This window comes from Daphnia pulicaria, chromosome 7 (genome assembly GCF_021234035.1).
Source record: "Daphnia pulicaria isolate SC F1-1A chromosome 7, SC_F0-13Bv2, whole genome shotgun sequence".
NCBI classification, from domain to species: Eukaryota; Metazoa; Arthropoda; class Branchiopoda; order Diplostraca; family Daphniidae; genus Daphnia; species Daphnia pulicaria.
Window position 1 is genome coordinate 7,399,491 of NC_060919.1, and position 27,117 is coordinate 7,426,607.

General features: G+C 36.9%; 1 protein-coding gene, 2 long non-coding RNA genes and 1 pseudogene across 6 annotated transcripts; 2 read left to right on the forward strand and 2 right to left on the reverse strand.

The window, feature by feature from the left end:
• The first annotated feature begins 3,984 nt into the window (after positions 1 to 3,984).
• LOC124348563 lies at positions 3,985 to 5,599 on the forward strand. Its single transcript, XM_046798791.1, has 3 exons — positions 3,985 to 4,117; positions 5,194 to 5,341; positions 5,405 to 5,599. Exons 1-3 carry the CDS (start codon positions 3,987 to 3,989, stop codon positions 5,597 to 5,599), a joined length of 474 nt encoding a protein of 157 aa, XP_046654747.1. The 5' UTR covers positions 3,985 to 3,986.
• A 960-nt stretch (positions 5,600 to 6,559) lies between these two features.
• On the forward strand, positions 6,560 to 7,165 carry LOC124351174. The gene is made up of 2 exons (XR_006921425.1): positions 6,560 to 6,687; positions 6,982 to 7,165. It is a non-coding gene; the product is annotated as an uncharacterized LOC124351174 (long non-coding RNA).
• An 85-nt stretch (positions 7,166 to 7,250) lies between these two features.
• LOC124351173 lies at positions 7,251 to 9,719 on the reverse strand. 4 transcript variants are annotated; one of them, XR_006921424.1, is made up of 5 exons: positions 9,406 to 9,719; positions 9,109 to 9,337; positions 8,089 to 9,022; positions 7,852 to 7,964; positions 7,251 to 7,788 (listed from the first exon to the last, which is right to left on the reverse strand). It is a non-coding gene; the product is annotated as an uncharacterized LOC124351173 (long non-coding RNA). The 4 variants fall into 4 exon arrangements; XR_006921423.1 differs by having other exon boundaries at positions 7,852 to 9,022; positions 9,273 to 9,337; XR_006921421.1 differs by having other exon boundaries at positions 7,852 to 9,022.
• An 8,245-nt stretch (positions 9,720 to 17,964) lies between these two features.
• Positions 17,965 to 22,827, reverse strand: LOC124348565 (annotated as a pseudogene).
• Positions 22,828 to 27,117: the final 4,290 nt, after the last annotated feature.

A 27,117-nucleotide genomic window follows, 5' to 3' on the forward strand; every position in this document is an offset into this window, starting at 1 on the left:
CTGCTGAATTACTAGTGGAATAGATGAAAAATCGCGCACCATATGATTTTGAATGCCAAAAGAGTTGAATTCCGTTAGTTTCTTGCAAAAGCCGCAAATGTATGGATCGACTATTGTATCTCTCGTGGGCCACAATTCTCGACAGTGGAGGCAATGCTGCTGATGTAATTGCAATGATTCAAAGTGGAATGTCTGCATATGCTTGGCGACAAAACGTTGCGCATGAAGCGGTCCACGAAATAGTCTGCTTTGGAGATTTGACGGGTTTCCCTAGATCGTCGCTGACCACTTGCATTACTTTGTCGTCATCAGTAGCTTGATCTTGGGTATCGTTGGATATAGTGGCCGCAAATCGAGCAGCGGAAGCAGCAATTCTAGCAACAGTTTGTTGAGGACACTCGGCTTCTCTGGCGACTGCATGCCTTGTCGCATCAACAGCACGTCTAGCGGAAGCTTGAAGTTCTGATTCAACTTTTCTGGCAGATGCATGCCTCAGAGCATCTTCTACATGACGAGTGGCAGACTGTTTTTCAGACTCGGCTGCTCTTGCTGCAGCATGCCTAGCAGCATCTGCTACCAATCGAGTACTCCGCCGTACTTCAGATTCCGTTGCTCTGCGTTGGGCTTGGCGGGATGCCAGTTCATCGTTTGGTTTTCTTTTAGAAGTCATTCGTCCAATTCTAATCTTGGAACAGAAGAAAAATGTTGAAATTATTTATGATCTCTCTCATTTTTTTTAAATACTTACAATTTTTTAGTCTTGAATCTCCTACAAGGGTCCTGATGTTGGCTCCTGTGTGAGTCACAAAAACTTCCACAACTCTTCAGTGTGGTCAGTAGAATCAGATGGCTGCAACAAACTCAAATACCGTTCCAGTCACGAAGAAATAAACAGACCTGAAAGTAGATCTAATTGAAATGTTACGACATTTTGGGGCATTTACTCCAACTAGAATGAAGAATTGTTAGCAGGGACTTGTAATCTGATGTTGACCAAAATTATAAAGTTAACATTGATGAATACAATTGGTTACCGTTCTAAAATGTCGAACAAATGTTGGCAAGAAGTTGGCACAATGTGTGATACACAGTAATTTTCATAGCTCGTGGTCTTCAGCGTGGGCATTTAACATTGCATGACTCCATGCATGACACCGGCTAAGAATTCTTGAATTGCAATGAGGTTGCTGCAACAAAATTCAAACCCGTTCCAACCACAAAGTTATAAACACACCGGAAAGCAAATGAAATTGAAATGTTATAACATTTCAGGGCAATTACTGCAACTAATACGAATCATTGCTAGCAGGGGTCGAACGACAATCAATTGTTACCTTTCTAAAATTGTTAAACAAGTGTTGGGAAGAAATTGGCTCAATGTGTGAGTCACAATAATTTTCACTGTTCGTAGTCTTCAACTTCGACATTTAACATGGCATGACCTCATACATTGTTAAAGCTATAGGTTTCCGCAACTCAATGGTGACGGTTGCCAAAGCAAATTGGGAATCTGGATATCGTCTGCTGGTCAGTTCTTGAAGCTTTTGATTACTGATCTTACTTCGAAACTATCTCTGGTACGGTAACTATTATCTCCCGTCTTATATTCTATTGTCTATTCTATTGTCTCGTCTATTATAGTATGTTACTGTCTATCTATTGTAACTCACTCTAGTTACTCAACGTAATCCCTATGTTATATTATGCCGCTGTATATAACGTTTCAACATACATGACACCGGCTAGGAAGTCTTGAATTAGAATGAGGTTCCTACAAAAACAAATTCAAACCCGTTCCAACCATGAAATAATAAAAACACCTAAAAGTAAATGAAATGGAAATGTTATAACATTTAAGGGCAATTAATGCAACTACTGTGAATCATTGTTAGCAGGTGTTGAATGACAATTTTGTTACCTTTCTAAAATGTCGAACTATTGTTGGCAAGAAGTTGACTCTAATTGCAAGTCACCAAAATTTTCACACAAAATGTCCTCAGTGTGGGCATTAAACATGGCATGACTCCATACATGACCGGCAATGAAGTTTTGAATAAGATTGAGGCGTCTGCCACAAAATTAAATCAATAAATAAATGTCTGTTCTTTAATGTTCATGAGTATACGGGTACAGAAAAACGGAATTCCATATTTATTGCAGACATGATGGTTCTATAGCAGTTATTCATGTGAATAATTCTTCAAGTGATCATAAGATCAATGTCCTTAGTTTCGAGTACGGCGAGCACTTTTCAGACCTTTGAATAATCGAGATGTAAACGACGACTGAAATATTTTGTTTTTATTTTCCACCATAAATCTTCCCTCCACTGAGAAAATCAGAGAAATTGTAATAAAGTCATATGGTGATGCAGAAATGGACTTAAACTGATTCGGGGAAGCTGTGGACGATGATAAGTTTTTCTATTTGACAGCAAGCTAGTGAGAATAATTGTAGAAAGCAAGGAAGAAGAAATTGTTGGCGACTGTGAGGAATACAAGCCTTCACCCAATGAAAATGAAAATGAAGATGAGACTGACCAACGGAGACCCCCATGGTACACAATTTTGTGAATTTTCTAGGTTGCTATCAACATTATCAGAAGCTAGGAAATCTGACACTGCCTTTTAACCAACTGCTTTTTTTACCAATACCTTACTCTTCAGGTTAAATTCAGATTGTAAAAAGAAAAGTTCAATTGTGTGGTTTTTAGAGGAAGGGGTTCGCCACTTAAGAAATATCAAAATTTTCAAGTTCGAAAAAGTGTTTTATCATATTTTAAGCGAGCGTGGATGTAGTAATGCAAAAGCAATAAACAAAACCGTAATGTTTCAAAATTGAAATGATAAATGAGTGAAATATAATAAAACCTCCCTAACAATTACTTCAACTTACGTACACATTAAACATTACGTACATATAAAAAAATGTTCTTTAGTTGCCAAGTCTTATGGAAATAGGTGGTATAAAAACAGTTTGAGGAAAAATGAACGCATTGAAAACCGATAAAGAAACGCAGCTGATCATTACATTTACATCTGGATCATCGCACCTCATGATTATTTTCTAATAACAGAATTACAGAATTTTAAAAAATTGTATATTTTTTAGAATTTACACAGTGAATTCATCTTACTGTTGACGTTTCTCAATAAGTTACAATACCATTGCCCTCCAAATAGGACCTGGAGCACATGCATCCTATTTTTGTGCACATCTTGAGTCAAGCAGATAAACCGTGTTAATAGGGTACACACGTCAATTTTCTTTCGGTTTAGATTAATTTTGTCAGGATATAAGAAAACCGTAATTCAGCTCAACGATGTGAATGCACTTTGGCGAATAGATTTCAATTCAAATTCTTTAACTATCTGAAGAGCAACGACAGAAGATAATCGTGTAATGGATTTTTCATGATCCAAGTTCTTTAATTGACTTGGATTATCCAATTATATCTGGATTCGTAATTGAATCAATGCAAACCATGTAGGTCAGTGCGCTAAGAAGAAGACCCTGTACTTCGTCAAACATAAACAGGAAGGAAAAATAAGTACACTGGTCAAAGAGGAAAGAAGGGGTTCTAATCAGAAAACCAATGGATGAAAAACACTTACACCTGATAACAGGTAATAAACTATAATAGAAAATAACGGTTATAAATAACATAATAACAATTAACAAGGTCCTTGGGTATACGCCTTCGGGTTATTGTGGCTATTGGGATAACTATGTATTCGTTTTTTGTCATCCCCCCCCCCCCAAGATGGCAGTACAATAGCTGGAAATAATGGCAAATGTTGAGGTGAAAGAGGTGGCAGTAAAATCGGGGCAATATATAAACCATAATCGTTCATTTTGTAATGATGGGTGTGGTCGCTAGGGGAACCATATGTATAGGGTAGTGAGGGAATGGTATCGTTAAATTCGTTATGTGCAATCTTTATGCATGGCTGTGTTCTTAATAGAGTTTTTTATATCGGTGCATCATGTCGCACATTGCAGGTCCGTCGCCCAAAAAATTTAGGTCGTCTTTGGCGACTTCATTGAATGTTCCTGTGTCCAGCAATAACCAAATTTCCCATACAGCGATTAAAGATCTGTCTTTAGAGACACAATCGTAAGCACAACCGTGATGTATTTTCTATGTATATTTTTAAATAATCATTTGCGATTTAACGTAACCGTATGTCTGCGCTACAAAGGTCTAAAAATGTTTAGTGGATGTCATGTGATTTCTTATCGGCTTCCCATTGGTTTAAACGTTGTGTGAACGGTTTCCCATTGGTTCGGTAGTTTAGTCATGTTTAGGGAACAGTTGGCGTTCACACTTTGCGCTTTTCGGCATTATTTTCTTTATCAGCTGAATCTGCGTGAAAAACTACAGGGAAAGATGTAGTTTACATCGTGATTAGTTTAACATTTAAATTAGATATTTGTAATTTCAGAAACGCCACAGTCCTGGTATTGTGAGCAGCGTTCGTCATTTGTTTTATGTTTTGATTGTCATTTCTAAGGGATTCATTTATGTAGTTTACATGAAATTACAGGGAATAATATAGTTGAGTTTCGTTAGGCACTTCTAACGATTTCTTTTTATCGAAATAATTGTTTGAGCCCCAAAACACGGCTATTTTTTAAATGAATAATTAGGAGGTTGTCATTTTATTTCAAATTTAACGAATTATTTTGACGTGGATCGCAACACGTCGGGACCATCAAATCACAAATGTTGTTACTCGCCAGCAAATACTTTGTTTCCATGATCATGGAAAATGGAAAAACAATGGAAAAAATCTCGTAGACGGCATGCATCAAATGGCCATTTTTATATTTCTATTATTATTATTTATTTGTCAAAAGAGTGTCCATCAAGTGTCTCATTTATTAGAAAATGGAGTATTTCACTGATGATGTTTGGTTTACGGCACTTTAGCCAAACACCAGACACTTGATGGACACCCTATTGACAAATAAATAATAATAATAGAAATATAAAAATGGCCATTTGGTGCATGCCGCCTACGAGATTTTTTCCATTGATTTTCCATTTTCCATGATCATGAAAATGGAAAAACAATGGAAAAAATTTGGCATGATCATAGAAAATGGAAAATCAATGGAAAAAATCTCGTAGTCGGCATGCACCAAATGGCCATTTTTATATTTCTATTATTATTATTTATTTGTCAATAGGGTGTCCATCAAGTGTCTGGTGTTTGGCAAAAGTGCCGTAAACCAAACATCATCAGTGAAATACACCATTTTACTGAGTGATGGATCGGGAACAATAAAGGCTGAAGGCTGGGGTCAACCTGGTTTGGCCTTCTTCGAATCTGTTATTGTAAGTAATTAATTTTCATCAATCGTTTCCCGTTAATTTATTGTTATTTTATAAAAAAACTAGGTCGGCTTATGTTATAGCTTATCTAGCTTTGCCATTAGGGATCTCAAGGAGAGATTTTTTAAATTTTCCTGGTTAAAGAATCCCCTTTATATATCCGTGGGATCCTATTCCAAAGCCATTCCGGATGCGGATATTGATATAGAAGACTTCAACTGGGATTTCATTTCACTTAGGGCGTTAAGTAGAAATTTGTAGTATTGTACCATTATGGTATGCAATTTTCAACATGAAAAAATAAAAAGAATTAAAAAAAAAACCAACGCCATCTAGCGATCAACCTTTGATCTACATATGGTAAAAACGCCACTGCCATCTAGTGGTCAATTTTGGAACTACTTCCAATAACTTTTCTCCTTTTGATTTACAACTTTTAGTCTCGATTTAAGTCTTAGAAAAAATACTATACATATTCATATCTATCAGGGTCAATTATCAGTAGGCCTGCATGTTACTTATAATATCTTACTTATAAACAGTGATTTATTGATCAATTTCCCTTGATGTATAGTATTTTCTAAGACTTGAACCGTGACCAAAAGTAGTAATAATTATGTAGAAAAGTTTTGGGGTTTAGTTTCAAATGTGACCGCTAGATGGCAGTGGCGTCTTTTAACCTGATGTAGATCAAAATTTGATCGCTAGATGTCGGGATTTTTTTTTTGCATGTTGGAAACGGCGCGCCATATTTAATGCTTGTTTGGTCCAATGATAGTTGATGAACATAATTTCTTTTATTAGGGGAAACGTTCGCCATTGTAGGGGCCGTCATCGACGATTCGGGGGACATCGTTATCAATGTCAACAACAGAAACCTAACAAAGAGGGACATTACAATTACCGATCAGCTTAACGTAAAGGTATTGTTTAATTTTTTTGGACGTAACACCTGCCATCTATCGGACAAATTTGGAACTACACCCTAAACTTTTTTTTCTAAGACTTCAATGGAGACTAATAGTTGTAATTCAAATGTAGAAAAGTTTTGGGCGTAGTTTGAAATTTGACCGCTAGATGGCAGTGGCGTTTTAAACCTGATGTAGATCAAAATTTGATCGCTAGATGGCGGAATTTTTAATAGCAATCGTGATACCTAACCTAACCAAACTATTATTATCTTCCAGGTCATCGTTACCATGTGGGCCAGGGCCGCCCAACTTGTCCAAGCCCTACACGATAGCAATCAAGATTCCCCCGTGGTTGCCTTTTGTGGGGTGCGCCGGAACATGTTTCCGCAGAAGCATTCGTTGGTTGTCATCGATTGCTTCGATGACACCTTTATTGATGTAAGTATTTAAATGATTTATTAAAATCATTATTAGTTTTCCTGCTTTTGAATAATTGCGCTTAAATCAGAATTGTCATGACAATTCTTAATAGCTTAAATTAGAATTGTCATGACAATTCTAATTTAAGCGCAATTATTCACATAATATAATTGATATAATAATATAAATTATAATAATTGCGCTTCAATTAGAATTGTCAATTATTATAATTTATATTATTATACCATTTATTATTATTGTATCTTTTAAATAATAACGATTTTAGTCAAACATTTTTCATTTCTATTGCAGTTTTCACCGGTATGCCGCCAAGCGCAAGAAATTCAAGATTACTTGATCAGGACTAAAAAGGAGCAAGATACAGTTGCCATTCCTGAGAATTCAGAGGATAAATCAAGAAAATGAAAAAAGGAAAATTGTTAATGGCACACCAAGATACAATTTCATTTAATAAATCGAAGTCCTCATTCCACAATATGTCGAGCCAATTTACAGTAATAAAAGCGTCGCCGAAATCATTTCAAAAGAGATAAGACAACTCAAAAAGTTGTTACCCAACGAGCGCGCCATGCAAAATATATTTTGTATTTTTCTTTTTACCTTAGTCGGATAACGGGTCGACAGATGAATAGTCTATTTTGTGAGTGATGTTCGGTGATGTTGAACAAGTTGTCCACTTCAAAGATTTGAATACCTTGACCGTAAACCAGGATTTTGGGCAAAGAAGTTTTGGAGGCACCCACAGACACGTCCAGACCTTGAATGTCGGATATGTCGCAGCAAACGGGCGAGAGCCATCTAAGTCGAGTGTCTTCTCGTTTCCAGAGGATCAGTCGTTGGTCCAGTGACACGCTTAAACACAAATTGTTGGCCAGCAAGGCCACCCCTGTTAACGTATTTAAATTAAGGTGATGAAGCAGAACACAATTTTTTAAAAAAGGAATTCAAACATCAACGAATCTTCATAATAAAAATGTTTCTCGCAACATTGACCACATTGTTTTCATTGTTGTGATAGTGAAGTTGCCTTGTGTTCAATGACTCGGATGCAGTTGTTTGAAGAGCTTTTAAAATGTCTTCAAAGCTTAAGAACAGCACCTGCTTTTGAAACGAAAGACATGAGTTATGTATAATCACACCAAAGCAAGCCAACCATAATACCTTGATATTTGCAGCTGCTGGCCTGGATTCAAAGTCTTCCAGTACATTTCTGGACCTTGTTTTCCCATAAGGAAAGAAGGTGGACGATACAATCTGAAAAGCGGGCCGGCGTGCTGGTGAGATAATATGCATTAGATAATTTTCAGAACTTATAAATCACACGACCACAGCTCGAAGGGGGGAAAAAAGTACCAAGGGCTAAAAACTAGTGATGAAATCAAATGCGAATGATCTTACTCTATTATCATGAATTAGGTCTGAAACACTGTGTGGCGATGGACGCCTTCGCCATTTCGAAAACCTATATTTCGGCCGATATATCTGTATCACGAAATTCGTAACACCAAGTAACACCAAATTCTAGACTTAAAAACAACATCAAGAAGCAAACTCGAAACTTACACGCCATCTAGGAATGGTGATTCCATTCATATATTATGGATTTATCTGCTAGATGGCGTACCTCTGACACGGACTAATAAATTTGTTAGAAATTGAGGTAGGAATTTGTTTAGTTCCGCATGAGCATTACGAGCGAAATCATTCAAAATGCCGAAAAGAGGCAAGAAAAAAAGTACTTTCACACCAGACAGGCAGAAGATTATTAATAAGGCGCAGAAAAGGGCGGCAAGCGAGGAATGCAGCCGTTTAGATTTTGATTTAGTGGAAGAAAATCGAATATCGGTAACCAATTTGTGGTTTATTTTGAAAACGTACAATACTTAAATTCGCAATTAATGCAGTTGTTTTCTGCAAATGATTTGGCGCCATCTGAAGAACAATTGATTGATGTGGACATAGAAATTGAGGTAGGATTCCAAATATATTAGTCTGTTTGTTAGTATTCTGATGATAAGAAAGCAATAAAGTCCATTTTAATTGTGCTTGCAGTTTCAAAATGAATCCTCAGAAGTTCAAGACATGGACAGCAATGCTCTGGTGATTGAAATTATAACTGAAGTAGCAACAGGAGGAGAATTATCTCTATTGGAATCATCAGAGGAGTTTTTAACTGAAAATACGATTAGTCTGGACTTGAAAGAACCGCCAACAGCTAATCAACTAGCTGATTTTGAAAAAAACCCAATAACTGCACTTATGGCTTTGGCAACTAATTCTGGACTGGGAAGGTTTTCGGCAACTCGAAATCTTTACAGCAGTGGTATGGCACCTGTATATAATATTTCCTTTAGAATATGTCGTAATCTAAGCAACGTCGTTTCATGAGATTTTTTTTTCATTTAGCAAATGACTTACCGAAAGTCACTGAACAATTGCTTCATGAACTAAAGGATAATCTTAGAAATGAGGATAAAGGAGAAATAGTTGATAGATTTCAGCAGTTTTTTAACACCAATGCACTGTTGGTTGGTTGTGCAAGCTGTGGCATCAGGGAATTTGTAATGGGGAAAACAACGTACCACTACATTCCTGTAGAACAATTGTCAATTCTCCTTCTCACAAATGAACAAATCGCTTCCTATACCTCCGTTCCAGACCAATACAAACCGGTTATTAGTGTTTACAAATTTGAGAGAACAGGTATGATCTTACTTGAATCCCTATCGCCAAACACGTAAAAGCAAAGTTGAAGTTATTATGTGGTGTGTGGTGTAAATGCACAAAACAATCACTTTAGAATTACGATTTTACTTTTCTTGAAATTCCATATCACATAAGAGTATTTGCACAGAGCAAAGAGCAGAAGAATCTATCTATTGATTTGATTTGTGTCTCTGGCCATGGCGCATCTATCTATTGTTGTTAGAAAAGAAAAGTTGATTTCGTCTGCTTCCTAATATCTGGCTGGTCTGTGACAGCGGTGTCAGTCAAGCAAAATCACACTATTTGCGTAATATACGCTTCAACGTTTCTTGACGCTTGTTTGGCAATTAAAATATAATCTCTAACCAATTTTGCGAAATAAATAGGTCTTCTTTATCATTTGCATCGTGAGCTTGTCAAAAATGGAACTGCTGCTATTTGTTCAAAATGCCACAGCAACATTATGGTTGGTAAGCCATCAATACCGAAATTGGCCATTGCTGCTGGAATTGACTTTGGGAACTATGATCGCATTGGTTTAGAACCTCTAACAATCGTGGAAGAATTACTGATATCTAAAAGTAGACTTTATGTTTCCATTGTTAAGCTGATTGGCAGTAGAGCTCAAGAGAGACAGTCAGCCAAAAAAGGCCACGTAATTATATTTCCTCAGCCTGACGGACCATTAAAGTTAGCTGAGCTTCAAAGGATGAATTCATCCATTGGTAAATATAACTAATCAATAATTGATAGATGCAATAACTAACATCAAATATTAAAATAATTAGATGGTGAAGAATATCCAAGAATTGAAAATCTGGAAGATTATATTTTTGTGTGCATCGTTGGATCACGCTTTTTAAAACAACACACTCGTCCCTTCCACATTTCCTGACGTTTTGGAACTAAAAGTGAGTGTTGGCGTAATTTACCTATGGCTTAGTGCGTTAAAACATATCAACCCATTTTACCGCAACATCGAAATTATTGACACACCTGCGATGCGTTCACAGTTAGAACAGATTACTATAAATTTGATTACTAATGCCACAGTAGTCGAAAATGAAAGCGATATCACAATAGATAGGATTGCTACTCAAGAAGAAACAACGACATCTGTAGAAGAACGCGAAGAAGATACTGTTCGTCTGATGCCAACTATCCTTCTTAAACGTGATATCCCGATCACACAAGGTCAAACTGATTCGGTGCGCACTGCATTTGAGGGATTAATGGGTGAGGGGTGTTGAATAATGTACATTCTGTTTAGAAAATAATGTATTTTTCTAAATTCGCAATTTTTATTTTGAATTTTATAGAAACGATTCAATGTAAAAGATCAACAAGTGAACCAGAATACATCAACAACCAGGCTGTTGGTATTCACGAGCACCGAGAAAATATTAACCAGGTAAAAATATCTAAGATTTAAACTAAACTATTTACATACCTAAAATTGAAAATATCCAATTTAGATTCACGTCGATATGGAACATACCCCCTTCAACGAATTTGAGGATAACAACCTTCTTTTCTACACATCTTTCCCATTTTTATTTATGCTTGGAAACGGTTTGAAGAAAAAGGGCACACTCTCAACTGAAACAATTCGACATCTTATGTTGCAGTTCACAGCACGTTTTTCAAACTGTGAAAGACTTATATTCCTTCTATTCGATCAATTACAACGGCATTCGGCTGCACGCGTTGTTGCATCCCGTGTAAAATGTAATCAAAGCTCTTTTGATGCCTTTGCCAAATGGGTGAGTGACCCAACATTCTCCATAGAGCTCCAGGAAGCTGCGAAAAACCCTGCGGCTGAATCGTCATTGAAGCTTTTACAAAAACTAAACAAGCACATCAAATCTACTACAAGTATGGTCCCTTACACAGTCGCACAACGCAGTGCTTCAATTAAAAATCTTATGGCAATGCGATACATGTACGGGATGCCGAGCATATTTTTTACCTACGCGCCTGACTACGTTTATGGCAAATTAAATTTAAGAATGTCGATCGGCCAAAAAGAAAATGAGGGATTTCCTGCAAATGGATTTGGATTAACAGAAGCACTTCAGCAAGGTGATTCCATATTCCACGATGTTCCAATAGCGCCACACAACCTCGCGGTACTTAATGCTAAAGGACCCGTGGCTGCTGCAGAATACTTTAGACTTCTCACTGAATCTGTTTTCCATATTCTTTTGGGCACACCCGCCGAACATTGTTCCAAAAGAACAGAACCTCTACCAGCTAGAAAGCGTGGGGTATTTGGAGTACCTATTGCATCTTTTGGAACGGTTGAAGAACAGGGTCGGGGTTCTTTGCACCTGCACGTCGTGTGCTGGGGTGGACTGCCTGGGCATCTTCTTCAGTCGTCCGCAACCTTCCCTGTCTTAATTGATGCAGTCGCTGAAGCCCTAAATGGGATGGTGAAGGCCGAGGTTGATCCTTTAATTCAAGCTGGTCAACTGATCAATCAAATCAACAGGATAGCACCACCAAGACCATGCCTTATCACTGCTAGTAATCCGATTGCCAATCCAGAGAAATTTTATGAGGAAGTAAACTCTGCTGCCATAATGTGTAATTGCCATAGTCATACAGAGACATGTCATAAAGGAAAAATAGGAAAAATATGCTGCAGATGTCGCAGGCCGCAAGGTCTGGTATCTGAAACCAGCTGTGTTCAAATCGAGGCAGCTAATGGCATCAACAATCAAGCTTCTTATAACGTTCTCGAAAAAGTCCAACAACCGTTGCGTTCATCCTTAAAAAGCAGAAACATTTCAAAATTGCCGATTCCGGAGAGAGACAAAAGATTAGTAATGTGGGAACTAATGCGCCGATTAATGGAAAAAATTCGCGATGAGGACTCAAGTAATGTATTTTTCTTGGCTATTTATTGAAATTGTTCTGAAAATTTCTAACTTGTTAAGGTGATGGACTACAGTTGACGGATCATTTACAGAGCAAGTTTTTAGACCTTACTCAGGAACAGAAGGATCGAATAAATGCCATATTTCCAAAACGGAATGGACTCATCGTGGAATACAATGAAATCATAACTGCTTTACTTGGGTGTAATACCAATGTAAGTATATTGGGGAGTGACGAGCAAGCCAAATGCACTCTTTTGTATTTGCTTAAATATGTGACCAAGCCTAGTATTGAGATCACGCACAGCCTTAGTCTAATTAGTCACGCGCGACGTACTATAGAAAAACATCCTTCAGTTGCACAAGACACTAGAACTGAGCAACGTACAGCCATGCATTTCCTCAATCGAGTGGCAAATAAAATAAGCAGCACCGTTGAAGTATCTGCCCCATTTGCATCTCTTGCTATATTAGGTAAAACAATTGTGTTGCTCAAAGTGTAGAACTGTTGACCGAAATAATCCTTATGATTCCCTACCAAACACCTAAAATAACCGAATGAACAATGTTATCTTTATCAGGAGCACCAGCTGAATTTTCTTCGGTAACCTTCTTCAAGGTGTTTGTCAAAGAAGCTATTGAATTTGTCAAAAAACATCCTGACTACACTGCTTCTGATCTCTCTATCGAAAGCAATAGTGAGTTCCAAACGTTACCGGGTGATGAAGAAGAAGAAGATGACGCTGATACCGTAGTAAACAATCAATTCAAATTAATTAATTCACAACTTTCTTATGTTGGGAATTATTCAATCAATTTTTATTCCAACATTTCACAGAATGGTGGTGACAATAATCTCCCATCTGAAGGGATAGACATGGAAGAATTATCTGAATTGTTGAATGAAGAATTACAGCCAGAGATTTTGTGCCCTGAATATGATTCCAGTGAAGAAGGTGACAGCTCTTCTACGGTACCAATCTACACTGGAGCAACAGGAAAAATTGCGGTTCCACAACACATTCATTATAGCTACCGAGGGAACCACTTTCAGAACTACAGTCTCTATGAATTTGCGTCAATTGTTGATGTTGTTCCCAAAAAAAAAGAGAATAACCAAGAAGACACTGGCACTGTAACGAGTCAGGACACAATTAAGGAGAACAGCAATAAGGTAAGTAGGCCAGAAGTCCCAGTTTACTATATGAAATGTATAATTTCTTTTTTAACAATTAGAGAAAATGTGGTCGTCCTGAAAATGGATGTTTTAAATTTGCAAACTCCCATCCCTTGCACGAAACACACGTTATGCGATTAAGATCAAAACCAAAAGTCCCAGTCGTGAAATATGCACCAGGACCACCACCTTCCAAACCGACAATTCTAACAGATGCATGGAAGAAAAAAGCTAGAGAGTTTGCTACTTTCTTTCTAGTCCTATTCCGACCATGGGGGTAATGTTACACTTGTAGAAAGTTTTTCGGTACTAGGTATTAATTACGAGTTGTTTACATCTAAACAACAGCTATAAAACCAATGGAAACGGGACTCTTCCTGGAGATTTGTCATGGAATCAATTGTGCTCCTTTATCAGGAACCTTGAAGACGGGATAAATGGGAGAGGCGCTTCTTTTTTGGACACCGTAAGAATGGCATGGATAAAAAACTTGGCTCACAACCTAAGAACGAGCGGAAAAGATCGTGCTGCGGTTCAAAAATTTGGAAGAAGAGCTGCAACGATATGGGGTGTCCCAGATTCTTCAATGCCAATTTTACTTAACGGTTTAGATAATTTACCTCACAAAGACAGTGAAGAGACCGCTCAGGAAGAATTGGCCCAAATCGCTATTGACCTTATCCGAGCTGAAGCCGCTGCTGATGATCAACTGAATCATCCCAACTATAAATATCATCAATATCTTCAAGGAACAACTGCTGCACTATCAAAAATCATGGGAAGTATTGATAACATGCCAGCATCACTGACAGCGCCTAGGCCTTTAGGCTATGACAACGCAAGAGCATTACTTCATCTAGATGCAGATAATGAACCTTCAATAGAAGAAATATTATTAAAGCTGAAGAAAGATGACGTAAGTCCCAATGAAAAAATGAAGTTACCAACGTAAGACAATTTCGCTGCTTTATTTATGATAGGAAAGAGAAGAAGTTCAAAGGAATGATGAAATGGATGTTGTTCCTGGTGAAAGAGGACCACATATAGTCGATGAACCGGCCGTCGACACGAACCTACTAAATTCTTGCCAATCCGCAATACTAAAGCAATGCGAATCGTATTTCCAGGTAAAACAAGTCTTAATAAACATGTATAATAAATAAATAATGCTAACCTAACCTTCTTCGAATAGAAAAAGCAAGATTCGGAACTAAGGGGATCCTTATGCCCAGCCCCACTACAATTGCTCGTACATGGTGGCCCTGGAACAGGAAAATCTTTTCTGACCAGATGCATTTACAAAAAAGCAAAAGAACTAGGTTATATCGTTAGATGTGCAGCACCAACCGGAATAGCCGCAGGAAATTTGCCTGGTGGAAGGACGATCCACAATCTTTTTGGATTTTCAATCAAGGATTTGAAGTCTTCAACGGAACTGCCTGATTTATCTATTCAGGCTGTAAATGATTTAAAATACCGTCTAAAACCCGAAGAATTGATTATGATAATCATAGATGAGGTTTCTTACATATCACCTGAATTTCTGGGCCATATCGATAAACGTCTGAAGCAACTGACCGGAAAAAAAGATATTCCATATGGAGGTAACATGGTAGCAATCTTACTTAGTTTAGTTAATGGACATACTCATGATCATAACACAATTTTTTTTTAAGGTATCGCAGTTCTGTTAATGGGGGACTTTTATCAATTGCCACCGGTTGCAGCTACTTACACCCTCTATAGTGCTGTTGTAAAAATGTTTACGGAATCCAAGGAAATAGAACACAATCCCGCTGGACCACGATCCAGAGGAGCACAACTTTTCAGCATGTGCAATAAATTTGACCTAACGCAGCAGATGAGAGCAGCTGAAGATGAGAGTCACACTAATATGCTCGACAAAATGAGAAATCCCATTCAAGGAAGGAGTTACATCGATTCTGAATGTGTATCAAAGATTAAAACGCTACAAACATCAGACATCGTAAATGACCCACTCTGGTCATGGGCACCAATAATTGTCACAAGCAACAAAGAACGTCTTGTGATTAACGATTTCCAGTCGAAAAGGTGGAGTAGTCATTTTAATACGCCGCGGTTTGTATGGAAAATTCCGCTGGTTGGTAACTTGGCTACTGTAATACCAAATGAGCTACACTCAATTTTTTACGATAATTGCAAGGCTCTAATTGGATGTTTCGTCTGTGGTGCCCCAGGTAATCAAAACTAAGATTTTTTGAAATTCTTCATTAAGTCTTTTTTATATTGTAGGATATCTGACAAAAAACATCAACCCTTCCCGAGGTCTATCGAATGGGACCCGAATAATTTACGATTCCATTACTTTAGATGAGAAGGAGAACATGCATAGTGTGATGGAGCAGCTCCTACTAAAAAGTGGCAGAGATATTGAGTTACAATTCCCACCCAAGTATATTCATGTCGAAATTCCTGACGCTGAAGCAGTCATGTTTGAGGATATCACGATGACCCCAGGTAAGGTAGTAATCCCTATCGCTATGAACAATCCTGAAAATCATCAGGTACAAGTTCCATTTCGTAATGAAGCTGTAAGGGTTGATGCAAAATCGCATGGAGTCGAGCTGGGGTTTTCTTGTACTGTGCACAAAATGCAGGGGTTGACATGCGATCGTGTGATAATTGACGTCAACAAACGTCCATTTCAACCACAAATTTGTTATCACGGACTTTATGTTGCTTTTTCGCGTGTAAAACGAGGCGAACATATCCGTTTACTCCCTCTTCAACCCACGTCTTGCAACTTTAATCACCTTTACCAATTAAAACCACCCTCCACTCTAATGACATGGGCCCAAGGATATAATAAAGATGGTTTGTGGTCGTCCTTGAACGTGCCACCGCAAAGTAGAGTGTTGCAAAACAAGAAAAGAAAAAGAAATGACGGCAAGAAATAAAAATGCTTTTAAATCTCAATTCTTAATATGAAATGTCTTGAATACTGTGTTTCTACCCAACGAAGTTGTCTAATTTTCCCATCTGAAGCTCTGAATTTTCCCAATAAAGTTGTCTAATTTTCCCATAAAACTTGATGCTTGATGAACTTGATGTAAAATATTTATGCACAAAAATAAATTAAAGAAAATAATTATATTGGATGGCTCAAAAAAAAAATACAGCTAAGCAATAATAAACAAAAATATTTCCAAAAATATTCAATTCGTCGACGAGAGAGAACAAGTACCACGGGTGTCCAACACAAGTAAAACAGAAATCGAAACCAGCATTAAAGGTGTCCAGCTAAGTGTAGCGTCCACCGTCATACACGTTCACGATCTGGCTCGAGGAGTCCGCCCTTATCAGGTAACGGCCCCCCCGTGAACTAGACCCTTAAACACTAGATCCTCTTCCATGTAATACTATGTGAAGACTGTGGCAATGAAGACGTGACGGACCGTCTCTTCATTCTTCAGTACCATCAGCGTAGACTTGCCGACGCCCGGATGGACAAGGTGGGTGGACATACAATGCAATAAACAATACATACAAACATACAAAAAGTGACTCACCGTTGTGTTTAAATCCAAGCATGTATCCAATGAAATCCAGAACACATATATCCAATGAAACACCGAGTCACTGACCACACACAAAAGAAAATAAATGTAACTGTAGACGGCAATGTCAAGGCATGTATCCAATGAAATATTCATAGACTCGCACAATATGTGACTCAAGCCTCCAGCAAACACCACGTGGAAATAAAAAAAAAAAATCAAAGATTCAATCAATAATCGGTATTAAAAAAGTTACCAATAAATACAACTCACCAATGATTCCAATTCAATGTATCCAATGAAATATTCACAGACTCGCACAACATGTGACTCAAGCCTCCAGCAAACACCACGTGGAAATAAAAAAAAAATCAAAGATTCAATCAATAATCGGTATTAAAAAAGTTACCAATAAATACAACTCACCAATGATTCCAATTCAATGTATCCAATGAAATATTCACAGACTCGCACAATATGTGACTCAGGCCTCCAGCAAACACCACGTGGAAATAAAAAAAAATCAAAGATTCAATCAATAATCGGTATTAAAAAAGTTACCAATAAATACAACTCACCAATGATTCCAATTCAATGTATCCAATGAAATATTCACAGACTCGTACAATATGTGACTCAAGCCTCCAGCAAACACCACGTGGAAATTTAAACAAAAAAAAATTAAAGATCAGTAGCTCTGTTCTCTTACTACGCGACCACGCGACTAACAATGCAAGCGTCAGGACAGACAGTATAGTCAGTATAAGTCGCGTAGTGGTGGTGGCGCTGATTTCCGGCATTGATTTGGCAGCTAGCGCCACTAGTGGCCTGAAAAAGGTGTAAAATCAAATTTGACAGGCCTTAATGTCCAGTCATTCAGGCCAGTAAAAAATATTTTCAGGCCACTGGTCTGAATGTCCGGCACCCATAGACCCAATACAAAATATTTTTAAATAAATTAAAACTTTGAGAGTAATGAAAAGGTTTGTATCAATATCTTTCAACCATATCATGTGAGAAACATAACAGCCAAAACGGCACTTCCAATCGCCGAAATACCAGCTAGACATTTTAACTCCATAGATTGAGGCAAATCTAATATCAAGCTGCCATGAGCCAGCAAACAATAGAGAGCAAGTCAACCACATCAGGGATAATCAAATCATCTTTGGCGTACTGTGGTAACATAGAGAAATGGGAAATGGAGAGAAACCAGAAGGCAGTGAATGAGAAATAAGGACTAGCTATGGAAGCAGGCAACGTTACTAAAAGGATTGATTTCTCAAGGACGTGATAGGAGAATAGGAAAAATGCAAGAGACACGTTGATCAAAGAGATATGCAAATTACGCGAACTGTTCTTAAAATATAGATGAAGTCCACAAGGGAAACTGAAAAGAGCTGTTAGCAGTAAACAATATCTAGCGATAGCGGTGGGTTCCATTATTCGTCGGATTTTGACCAAAACATTTAATGTGCACCAGAAGTTGGCAACATAATCTTCAAAAATTCCGCGGTTGAAAGGAAAGACTCTGGAGAGAACTTGTTGCAAAAGCCCATTATGAAATTGTAAAAATAGATACCAAATAATGGTAAAAGTGGCCAATGTTACAATCCCAATACTTATCAAATTTCAAAGTTGATATTAAGGAGGAACCCCTACGGTGACAAGAAGCCAGCAAATAGAAGAACATGGGTATAGCGTGATAAAGCTCCATTTGCTTAAAGTTTAGTTCTGCTGAAAAAACAACTTGAATGAGGTGACCAGGAAAAAAGATTCTATCGTGCAAGCTCTTTCAATGAAGCCAAAGTGCTAATAGCCAGATTTAGAGGAATGCAACCTATGATAACAAATAAATTAGCTTGTGACACTTTAACGGTAGAACATATAATTGGATACCTTGTGGCAGGACAATATTCCCAAGACAATGAGTGAGACGAAGTTAGCACAAAGAACCATAGATGCTTCATTGTTTTGCACCGTCTTGAAATTTATAAGCCAATTCCAAGGCATCAGGAGCTGTCAGTGGATGATCTTTTGATAGACCAACGACTATAATATGGAGTAAAATGTATCCTACATGATGGAAATTAGTAGTCAAAGTCAGTAGTCACATGAATATTCCAACGAAATTTTTAAATACCTCCATAATTTGTTGAATCCATTTTTCAGAGAGTTTGGCTGCAACACGTCACGATTATGCACTAAGTTTTTTGTGCACTGATACAAATTTAAAACAAACAGAAAACATGACGTATCCTAGGATGCAATGGCTACGAGTCTTTCGACCACGCTTGACAAAAGTAAAGGGAATGAAAATTGCGGAAAGAAGTAGTGGAAAATGGATACGGGCGTTCACATGCAAAGGCTCACAAACATGCAGTTGCCCTAAGACTAGAAAAGCTACACATGGGGATTACGGAAAAAAATAAATAAAAAAAACTTAAACAGATACGAACGAAAATATCCAGTAATACTCAAAGAAATTAAGTTAAGAAGGTTACCGAAATTTGGAATAAATCGGTCAAGTAGAAAAAAAGAAGATAGCAAAAGACCAAACTGACAATAAACCTTTTGGAGCCCAACTCCAAGAAGGTATCGATTACTACGATACGATACGATACATGACATGATCAGAAACTTAAGAGCCTTCGGTATACTAGAAGTATAACCCTCAGGGATAAATTTTTGAATATAGATGACCTTGTGAATCTATGAAAAAAATTCCAGGGGAAAATAAGCAAAAACTTGAACTATTGATAAATAAGGGACTCACAACGTTTTTTAACAATTCTGGGAAGAAATGCAATTTGGAAAAAAAATAATGATTGTACTAAAAACGTTGCAATAAACTGACCTTTAATGGTAATAAAGTATGAATAGTTCAGCATTTGGGTATCGCGTTATTTATTCTTTGTATTTCAATGCTATTAAGATCCAAGTTTTTGTTAATAAAGTACATAAAAGTATAATATATAACACAGTATAACAAATTTGATTTATTTCATTATACAAATGTAAAAATAATATTTATAAAACTAATCAACATGCTAACACATTTTAATTTTTAACTTATATTATTCCCTTGATCATTTACTTTATTTTTTAAATAATATATGTATAGGTAATTATTTAGGAAACTTAACAATAACTGTTGACACTCATTGTCACTCACACGACATTTAATTTTACTAAAGAATGTCAAAACCAAAGGCTCACTGGTCGAAAGTATTGAAACAACATGTGATCCAAGTAGAAACGGAAAAGGAAAATCTGAAACTAGAACTAGTGCAACGAAACGAAAAAATAAATTTTATGACAGACCAATTAGATAAATTAGAAAAGGGAAAAATCAATTAAGATATAAGATTTAATACTACTTTTAATGAAAACTTAACAAATGTTCCTTTTACAGAAAACGTCTTTGGCTTTACAAATTTATTTTGAAGAAACAACAGATAATAACTTGATAAAATCTATTGAAAAACTGTCTGTATATACAGATGTGAGATATAACTATACATTTCCAATTAATCTAATAAAAATGTTAATCGGAATTAACAGAAAGTTTTATTTTTATTTAGGAATTAATAGGAAGAACCATTATCAATTCAACGGAGTTACAAGACTCAACTATAAAAGATAAACCTTATCAACAATATACATCAACACCAACAACAACCACAGTAACATTGTAGTATAATACATAGAGATTTCAAAAAATAATTAGATATGCAAATAATTTAGGAAATCGAATTTAATTTTTCGCTTGAACCACCGAATCTAAAAAATTCTACATTTTGCATTAATGAAACACCTTCCCCTAATCAAAATCGTGAAATTTTTTCAGATAACGAAAGATTTGGAATAATAAAGTAAACGTAGGTAACGTAATGTAACTTAAGAGAAAAACGTAGATAAATCTACAGAGGAAATCAACAAAGTAATGTTTTCTGTGAACACAAACTCGGACTCCAGCAATGAAGAGAATAACGAAGAAAGTAAGGACACTAACAATAACGGTAAGGAAGACAATCAATCCGAGAAAAATCATTCTCCTTAGAACCGTAACGCAGAATAAATTTCTGTTGGCCAAAGAAAGAATAAGTCAATTGAAATTTCATTTACTAGCAGAGTAAATAAATTTAGTTGCCAACTCATGAGAAACAATTATTTTTTAATTTTGTCCTTTATTGAAACGCCCAAATGATCAAGATCTTATTAGAACACTTTCAGTAGGAGTTTATTTTTATAGTTTATTTGTATTGCTAACTTTTTAAATGAATATTTTTTTTTTTACTTTTTTTTTTTAATTTCCTAATCCCGATGAAAACGATAAAAATTGGGAACGGAATAACGGCGGACGGTAACGTTTAAATGTCTCAATAAACTATGTAAATTTGGCACAAATAACCGACGATTGTAGAGATGTTTTACCCATGGTTTTGGATTACCGCAAGCAGCTTACTTTACTGGCTCAAATTCTGAACTGGTTCATTTTTCTACTTAGCATCCTGTACACTCGTCTCCATAAGTATCTGACCCTCCCAAACGGCGGAAAATATTGTAATACCGCTGCAATTATTCTTGTCACTGAATATCATTGCAGCGGCATGTCAAAATTCTTTTTTTTTGTATTCTCTGTCTTTTAAAATTGGGGTGGGGGGAGAAAACAGTCAAGCAAGAATACAAAAGAAAACCTGGCTCCATGTGAAAGAATGTCAGAGAACAGAAACTATACGTTGCTCATGCGAACCACGCTTCAGCAGACGACAAAATGGTGATGAGTCTGACAGCGAGAAGAAGAAGAAGGGAGGAGAGATAAAGAGAGGCGCAAAATACAATTAATATTGCCAGATTGGAGCAATTCCGGTTTTCGCCGATTCATTGCCAGATTTAGCTTGTATGATGGTAATTATACTAGCGACTAGTGATGTGTGAGGAATATGGAAGTTGGCAATTCATGAAGTGTTTTAAAACAAAACAACAATTGAAAAGACAATCATTTTGAACCGTGCATTCGTAACATTATCACAAAACTTGTAATTTTGCCCAGAAAAACGAAATCCCGCGACACACTGGTTTATAAACTTACCAAACAATTGTAGGACCATACTTTGAATATTGATCAAATAACAACAACCACATAAAAAAAATCCAACGGAATTGAAAACAATCTATGTATTGCATATCACTTCACTTATCAAATTAAAGCTGTTCTTGGAAATGCTGTTATTTTTTGCTACAAGAACCTTTTAGCCGTTAGATTTGGTTTTTCCTAAAAAAAAGACGTTACCTACAACTTGTCATTACTTGTTAAAAAATATCTTCAGAAATAGTCATGTATGGTTATTGTGCATACCATTACTCGAAAGACAGTTTTGGGCAGTTGCGGGCATAGTCACCTCGAACAGTGCACTAATTACACAGTGTTCTTCACATTTTTTATTGTTCTTTCTTCTGTTTCTCTTCTTCTTCTTGCCACCTGCTGCATTTCTTCCAGCCAAATATGCAATATTTTCATCTATATCCAAATTTTCCACACCAACTATATTTGCCGCCCTCACCCCCAACCAATACAATCCCATGGTTATTACCCTGTCAACAGCATCCTGAATTATGCAAACCATTCCCTCCTCAGAAGCAGTGCAGCAGGTGGCAATTTGGCCTTCAAAATCGGTTATTTTACGCCACACTTGTTCAATGCCTTCTGTTCTTATTCTAAGGGGAAGTAATCAATAGTTGAAAGCAATGTTTGCACAAATATAAGCAGGAATAACGGTATTACATACCTGGAATTGAATTCCGTAGTGGATTGCTTGAATTCCTTGCCCATATCAGAAACTTTCACCCATTCACGTTCTTCTATTCCTACCCCCTTCAAAAGATAGTGGAATTTTCCGTGAAAACTTCAGTGGAGAAAAAATGAAAGATATATTACTGCTAAGAACAGTACATTAATATTTAAAATTTAAAGTTTTCAAAATATTACTATTTCAAGTTTTGACAATAAGCAAAACAATCACGTTCTTTGAAAAACAGGCAGAATAAAAATGGTTTCCTTTACTTAGTTGGACTACAACACACACCATAAAATTTGTTATAATTGACGTATACTACATGTAACTTTTCAATGGCACAACAGTCATTCAAAACATATAAACTTTTTTTCAATTACTAACCCTTTTACGCAAATGTTTTGTAACTCGTTCACTGCAGGCAACATTTTCTTGGTTGTTTATACCAAATATGGTATAAACCATATCGGTCTCCAACACCGACTGCGTTATCTTACAGCAAATAAGACGAAAGGTAAAACCGATGTAACGTTTCATTCCTTTTATGTAATTTCTGCATTATTAGGCTAGAAAATGATCTCGCGAAAGAAAAGAAGAGAGCGACAAAAGGCAAAGAAAGTTGTCGAAAGGAATTTTTTTTCAAATAATGGTAACAAAAGGGGATCGATTTTGATGGTTGAAGGTGGAGAAGAGATTGTGAAATAAAAAGTAGTGTAAGAGGCAGGTTCGTTAGTGGTAGAGAAAGATGCAGTTAGTGGAGTAGAGGTAGGTTCGGATGAGGAAGGATTAGGTCCGACTGAGGAAAGAAGAGGAAGGTGTAGAAGAAGAAGGAAAAAATAGAAGTAGGGTTGAAGAGGAAGAATATATCTACCTTGTGGATGAAATCGTCCTCAAACTTGAAACCAAACCTTGGCTTTTCAGCAAGGGTCGAATGTTGATGCTAATTTGTACAGCGTGTTTTGTTCAAATGGGGCGAAATGATTCTTGATAGCTTCAAGCATTTTTTTTCACAGAAATTAAGATGGGATGATGTTCTTGCAGGTCATCATTTTTTCGCCATCTTTAAATGATGGTCCTCCAGCCCAAAAGGAAATTCGTTCATATCGTCAAAGTCCACGTCCATATCTCCCCTGATGTAGCTGGCCAGCTTCATGCATGCAATGGTGGGTAGAACACTGGGAAGCTCTGGAATGAGGTCCCTTTGCATCAGCTCTAAGTTTTCTTGGAAAGTTTTTAGGAATTCTAGTAGCTGCTGAAGAAGTTGTCATTCTGAGTAGGTGATTTTCAGGTCGGACTTGTGGAAGTCAAGCGGCTCGTTGGTGACACGAAAGTTCTCGAGAATGGACTGTACCTTTATTCACTGGATATTCTATTAGGCCTTGCAGTCCACTTCGCTGACAATTGTCAGGTAAGAACATTTTAAGTGAACTTTTAATTTCGTAATATTTTAACTGTTAACTTAAGAAATATTCTTTTCTCCATTTGGTGTAGATGAGACATCTACTCCTGAAGTGGATAATTACTTTGAGGAAGTTAAAGACTCAATTCTAGGTAGATTACATAGAATTTTAATATAGAAGCATTGATTTATCCTTTTTTGAAATTTATAGTTCATCGTCAAAGAGTTGAGTTGGACGGTGTAGACAAAAACTTGGCTTACGACGGGGATGCGGAAGAGTCGGGGGATGCGGAAGAGTATTGGGACGCGGAAGAAGACGGAAGCGCAGAGGAGGCGATAGACGGGACGAATGAAGGGGACTTGGGAGGGGGGGAGGATGGTGACAATACGACGGTATTTTAGATATTCAAAATGATTAATTCAAAATAAAAAATTTGAAAATGCTAAGGCTGTATTATTGTTACTGTATATACTCAAATTTGGGTTATGACGGTGATGTAGACGAGACTGAGGAAGAACAAATAAGAAAAAAAAATAGAAGAGGAGGCGGTCGGTAAATGGGATGGAGTCTAAATTTTTTAAATTTGTAATTTTAGAGGAATAAAATAAGCATGCACTTTACGGTTAGAAATTCATCCGACATGATATTTTTTCGACGGTTTTTTTATATATTAAAAATGATTTATTCAAAACAAACAGTTTATGAAAATGCTAAGGCTGTATTATTTTTTAAACAAATTTTGTAAAGTTAATAAATATAACGGGGAGAAATGGTGCTGGATAACATGGATTACGTTTTGTGCTTTAAAAGAACATTCAATAGCATTAAATATTTGTGAGCAAAAGTTGTAAAAATTATTTAATTGCTGAATCCCACGAAAATAACAGAAATACTACGAACTTTATATTTGAAATCTGTTACATTATTTGTCTGACGAAGTTAAGCTAATTGTACACACAAGTTCTTTCAGTCCAGTGGAGTGAATGTATATCGGAGGCCTTCGAAAACGATATCATCTGAGAAAATCCCGGTATCGAAGTCGTGTACCTCTACCTTTTCTTTCAAGTTGAAGGGGGCAGCGGGTTTAACAAAGTACGCTGAGAGGTTCCATGCGCCCTTAAAATGACTAGGCATGGTTCATCGACATACTTCAAATCCACGTCGTTCAAAACTTAATATGCAAAATTAACTTATTGCTTACGTCAAACAATTGCAATAACAAAGTTCCCTTTGATTTTAATTTCATTCTTTTGTTATCTGTTATAGAGGTTATTCCAACCCAAAAGTAGTAGTCGAGTAAAAATTCGTCTTGAGCGTCTTGAGCAGCAATCTTTTGAGGATGACTGGAATCAGCTTCAGCTTAGCAATGGTCTTGAAGACTACAATCGCTTTCTTCCACGTTTTCGGTTATGATATCCAACAGGGTCTTGAGCTCCTTTTGTTTCTTCGTCACCTCCACTGCTTTGTACCGAAAGAATTTGAAAATATCTTGAAGTTTTGAGGAGATGGTCACGAGTTCTGGAATCTAGGAGATGGTGTCAACCGTGATAGCCGAATCGATGTTGTACGCTACGCATGCTGATCTAGGACACTGCAAAATTTTGCCAGCACACTTCATGTTGGCTCCTTCGTCTGTCACGTATGTCGGCTTGTCCGATGCGATGTAAAACTCTTGCATAGTCATGTTTATGGCATCGACAAAGGATATGGCATCGACAATGTTTTTGTTAGTATGGCGGTCGTCAAGGTGCCTGTTGGACAGAACAAACCGGACGAATGTACAGTCTGACGTGATGAATTAGACGATGACTGAAAGGTAGCTGGTACCTGTAAAACATGTACACGGACTATACAAATTGTATTTGGCATTAATTGCCAGACGCTGGTGATGCGGCATGGAACAAACAGAAACGCAAACAAGAAGAATTAAGATAAAGGATAAATATGTCAAAAGTAATTGAAAACAAAAACACACACAAAAACACACATAACCGCAATTAAAAAAAGAAGGGTGATTGGAAAACAAGTTAATTATCAGCTTTAGAAAATTGTATTTTCCTTGAACACTGTCACCTCTAATTTTGCCCAAGTTTCCTGGTCAAGCAACCATGGACACCTTGCGACTTGTACGATGTCAAAGCGATTCCATACTTCAGCCTCTAGCATTTTCTCAATCAAAATAACGACCCAGTCGCTCACGGGAACTCCAAGACCGTCAACCAAGATGCTTTCTTCAAACCGCCACATCCAAAACTCGCAAAAAAAACATGTAAAACAATCAGCGTGTCGGTTTGTCAGAATGCAGTCCATCGACATTAATTACTTTTCCTGGACATTGAGTTCCCGAAATTAAGTTATCTGCACGACAGCAAGAGGGATGTCTCCCGAAAAGCATTAAATACAAGACGACGGCCAAACTACATACGTCCAATTTCGTTGTGTAGCAACATACGGAGCAGGTACCTTACGTACAATATTTCCCATGTCCCTTGTCCTCCTCTACCATTGCATGTCCATTTTCTAAATTAAATGATAATTTAAAAAAAATCGAATTTTTTATTTCAGTATTAACTCTTACTTCAAGTGTGCCTTGAACTGATGGAATAAATGATGGAGTTGTTGATGGAATAACTAGTAGGTACAGTATCTTGCAGAAAAAGCTGACAGATTCGTCAGCGTTGTAAGGTGACAAAATTGCCAGGTTTTCTTGCAGGATACTGTACATTGAATACACTGTGTTCACTTTCCATGGCTTGGGAATAGGGTCTGTGGGAATTCACACTACTAAATATTTCTGTAACCAATTATGTTATATTATAAATAAATGAATGAAAATAAAAGAATGAAAATAAATAAATGGTCATTACGCAATCTACGTTAGACATGTTTCAAAAGATATGAAATTTAAAACAGTAATTGACTGATTTA

What these genes read in the sequence shown, in the direction of transcription:
- LOC124348563 (XM_046798791.1), top strand. Translation starts at nt 3,987, where the DNA reads ATGTCGCACATTGCAGGTCCGTCGCCCAAAAAATTTAGGTCGTCTTTG. An exon ending in CTGTCTTTAGAGACACAATC is followed by an intron (nt 4,118 to 5,193) that starts GTAAGCACAACC and finishes ATTTGTCAATAG; the next exon opens with GGTGTCCATCAAGTGTCTGG. An exon ending in CCTTCTTCGAATCTGTTATT is followed by an intron (nt 5,342 to 5,404) that starts GTAAGTAATTAA and finishes TAAAAAAACTAG; the next exon opens with GTCGGCTTATGTTATAGCTT.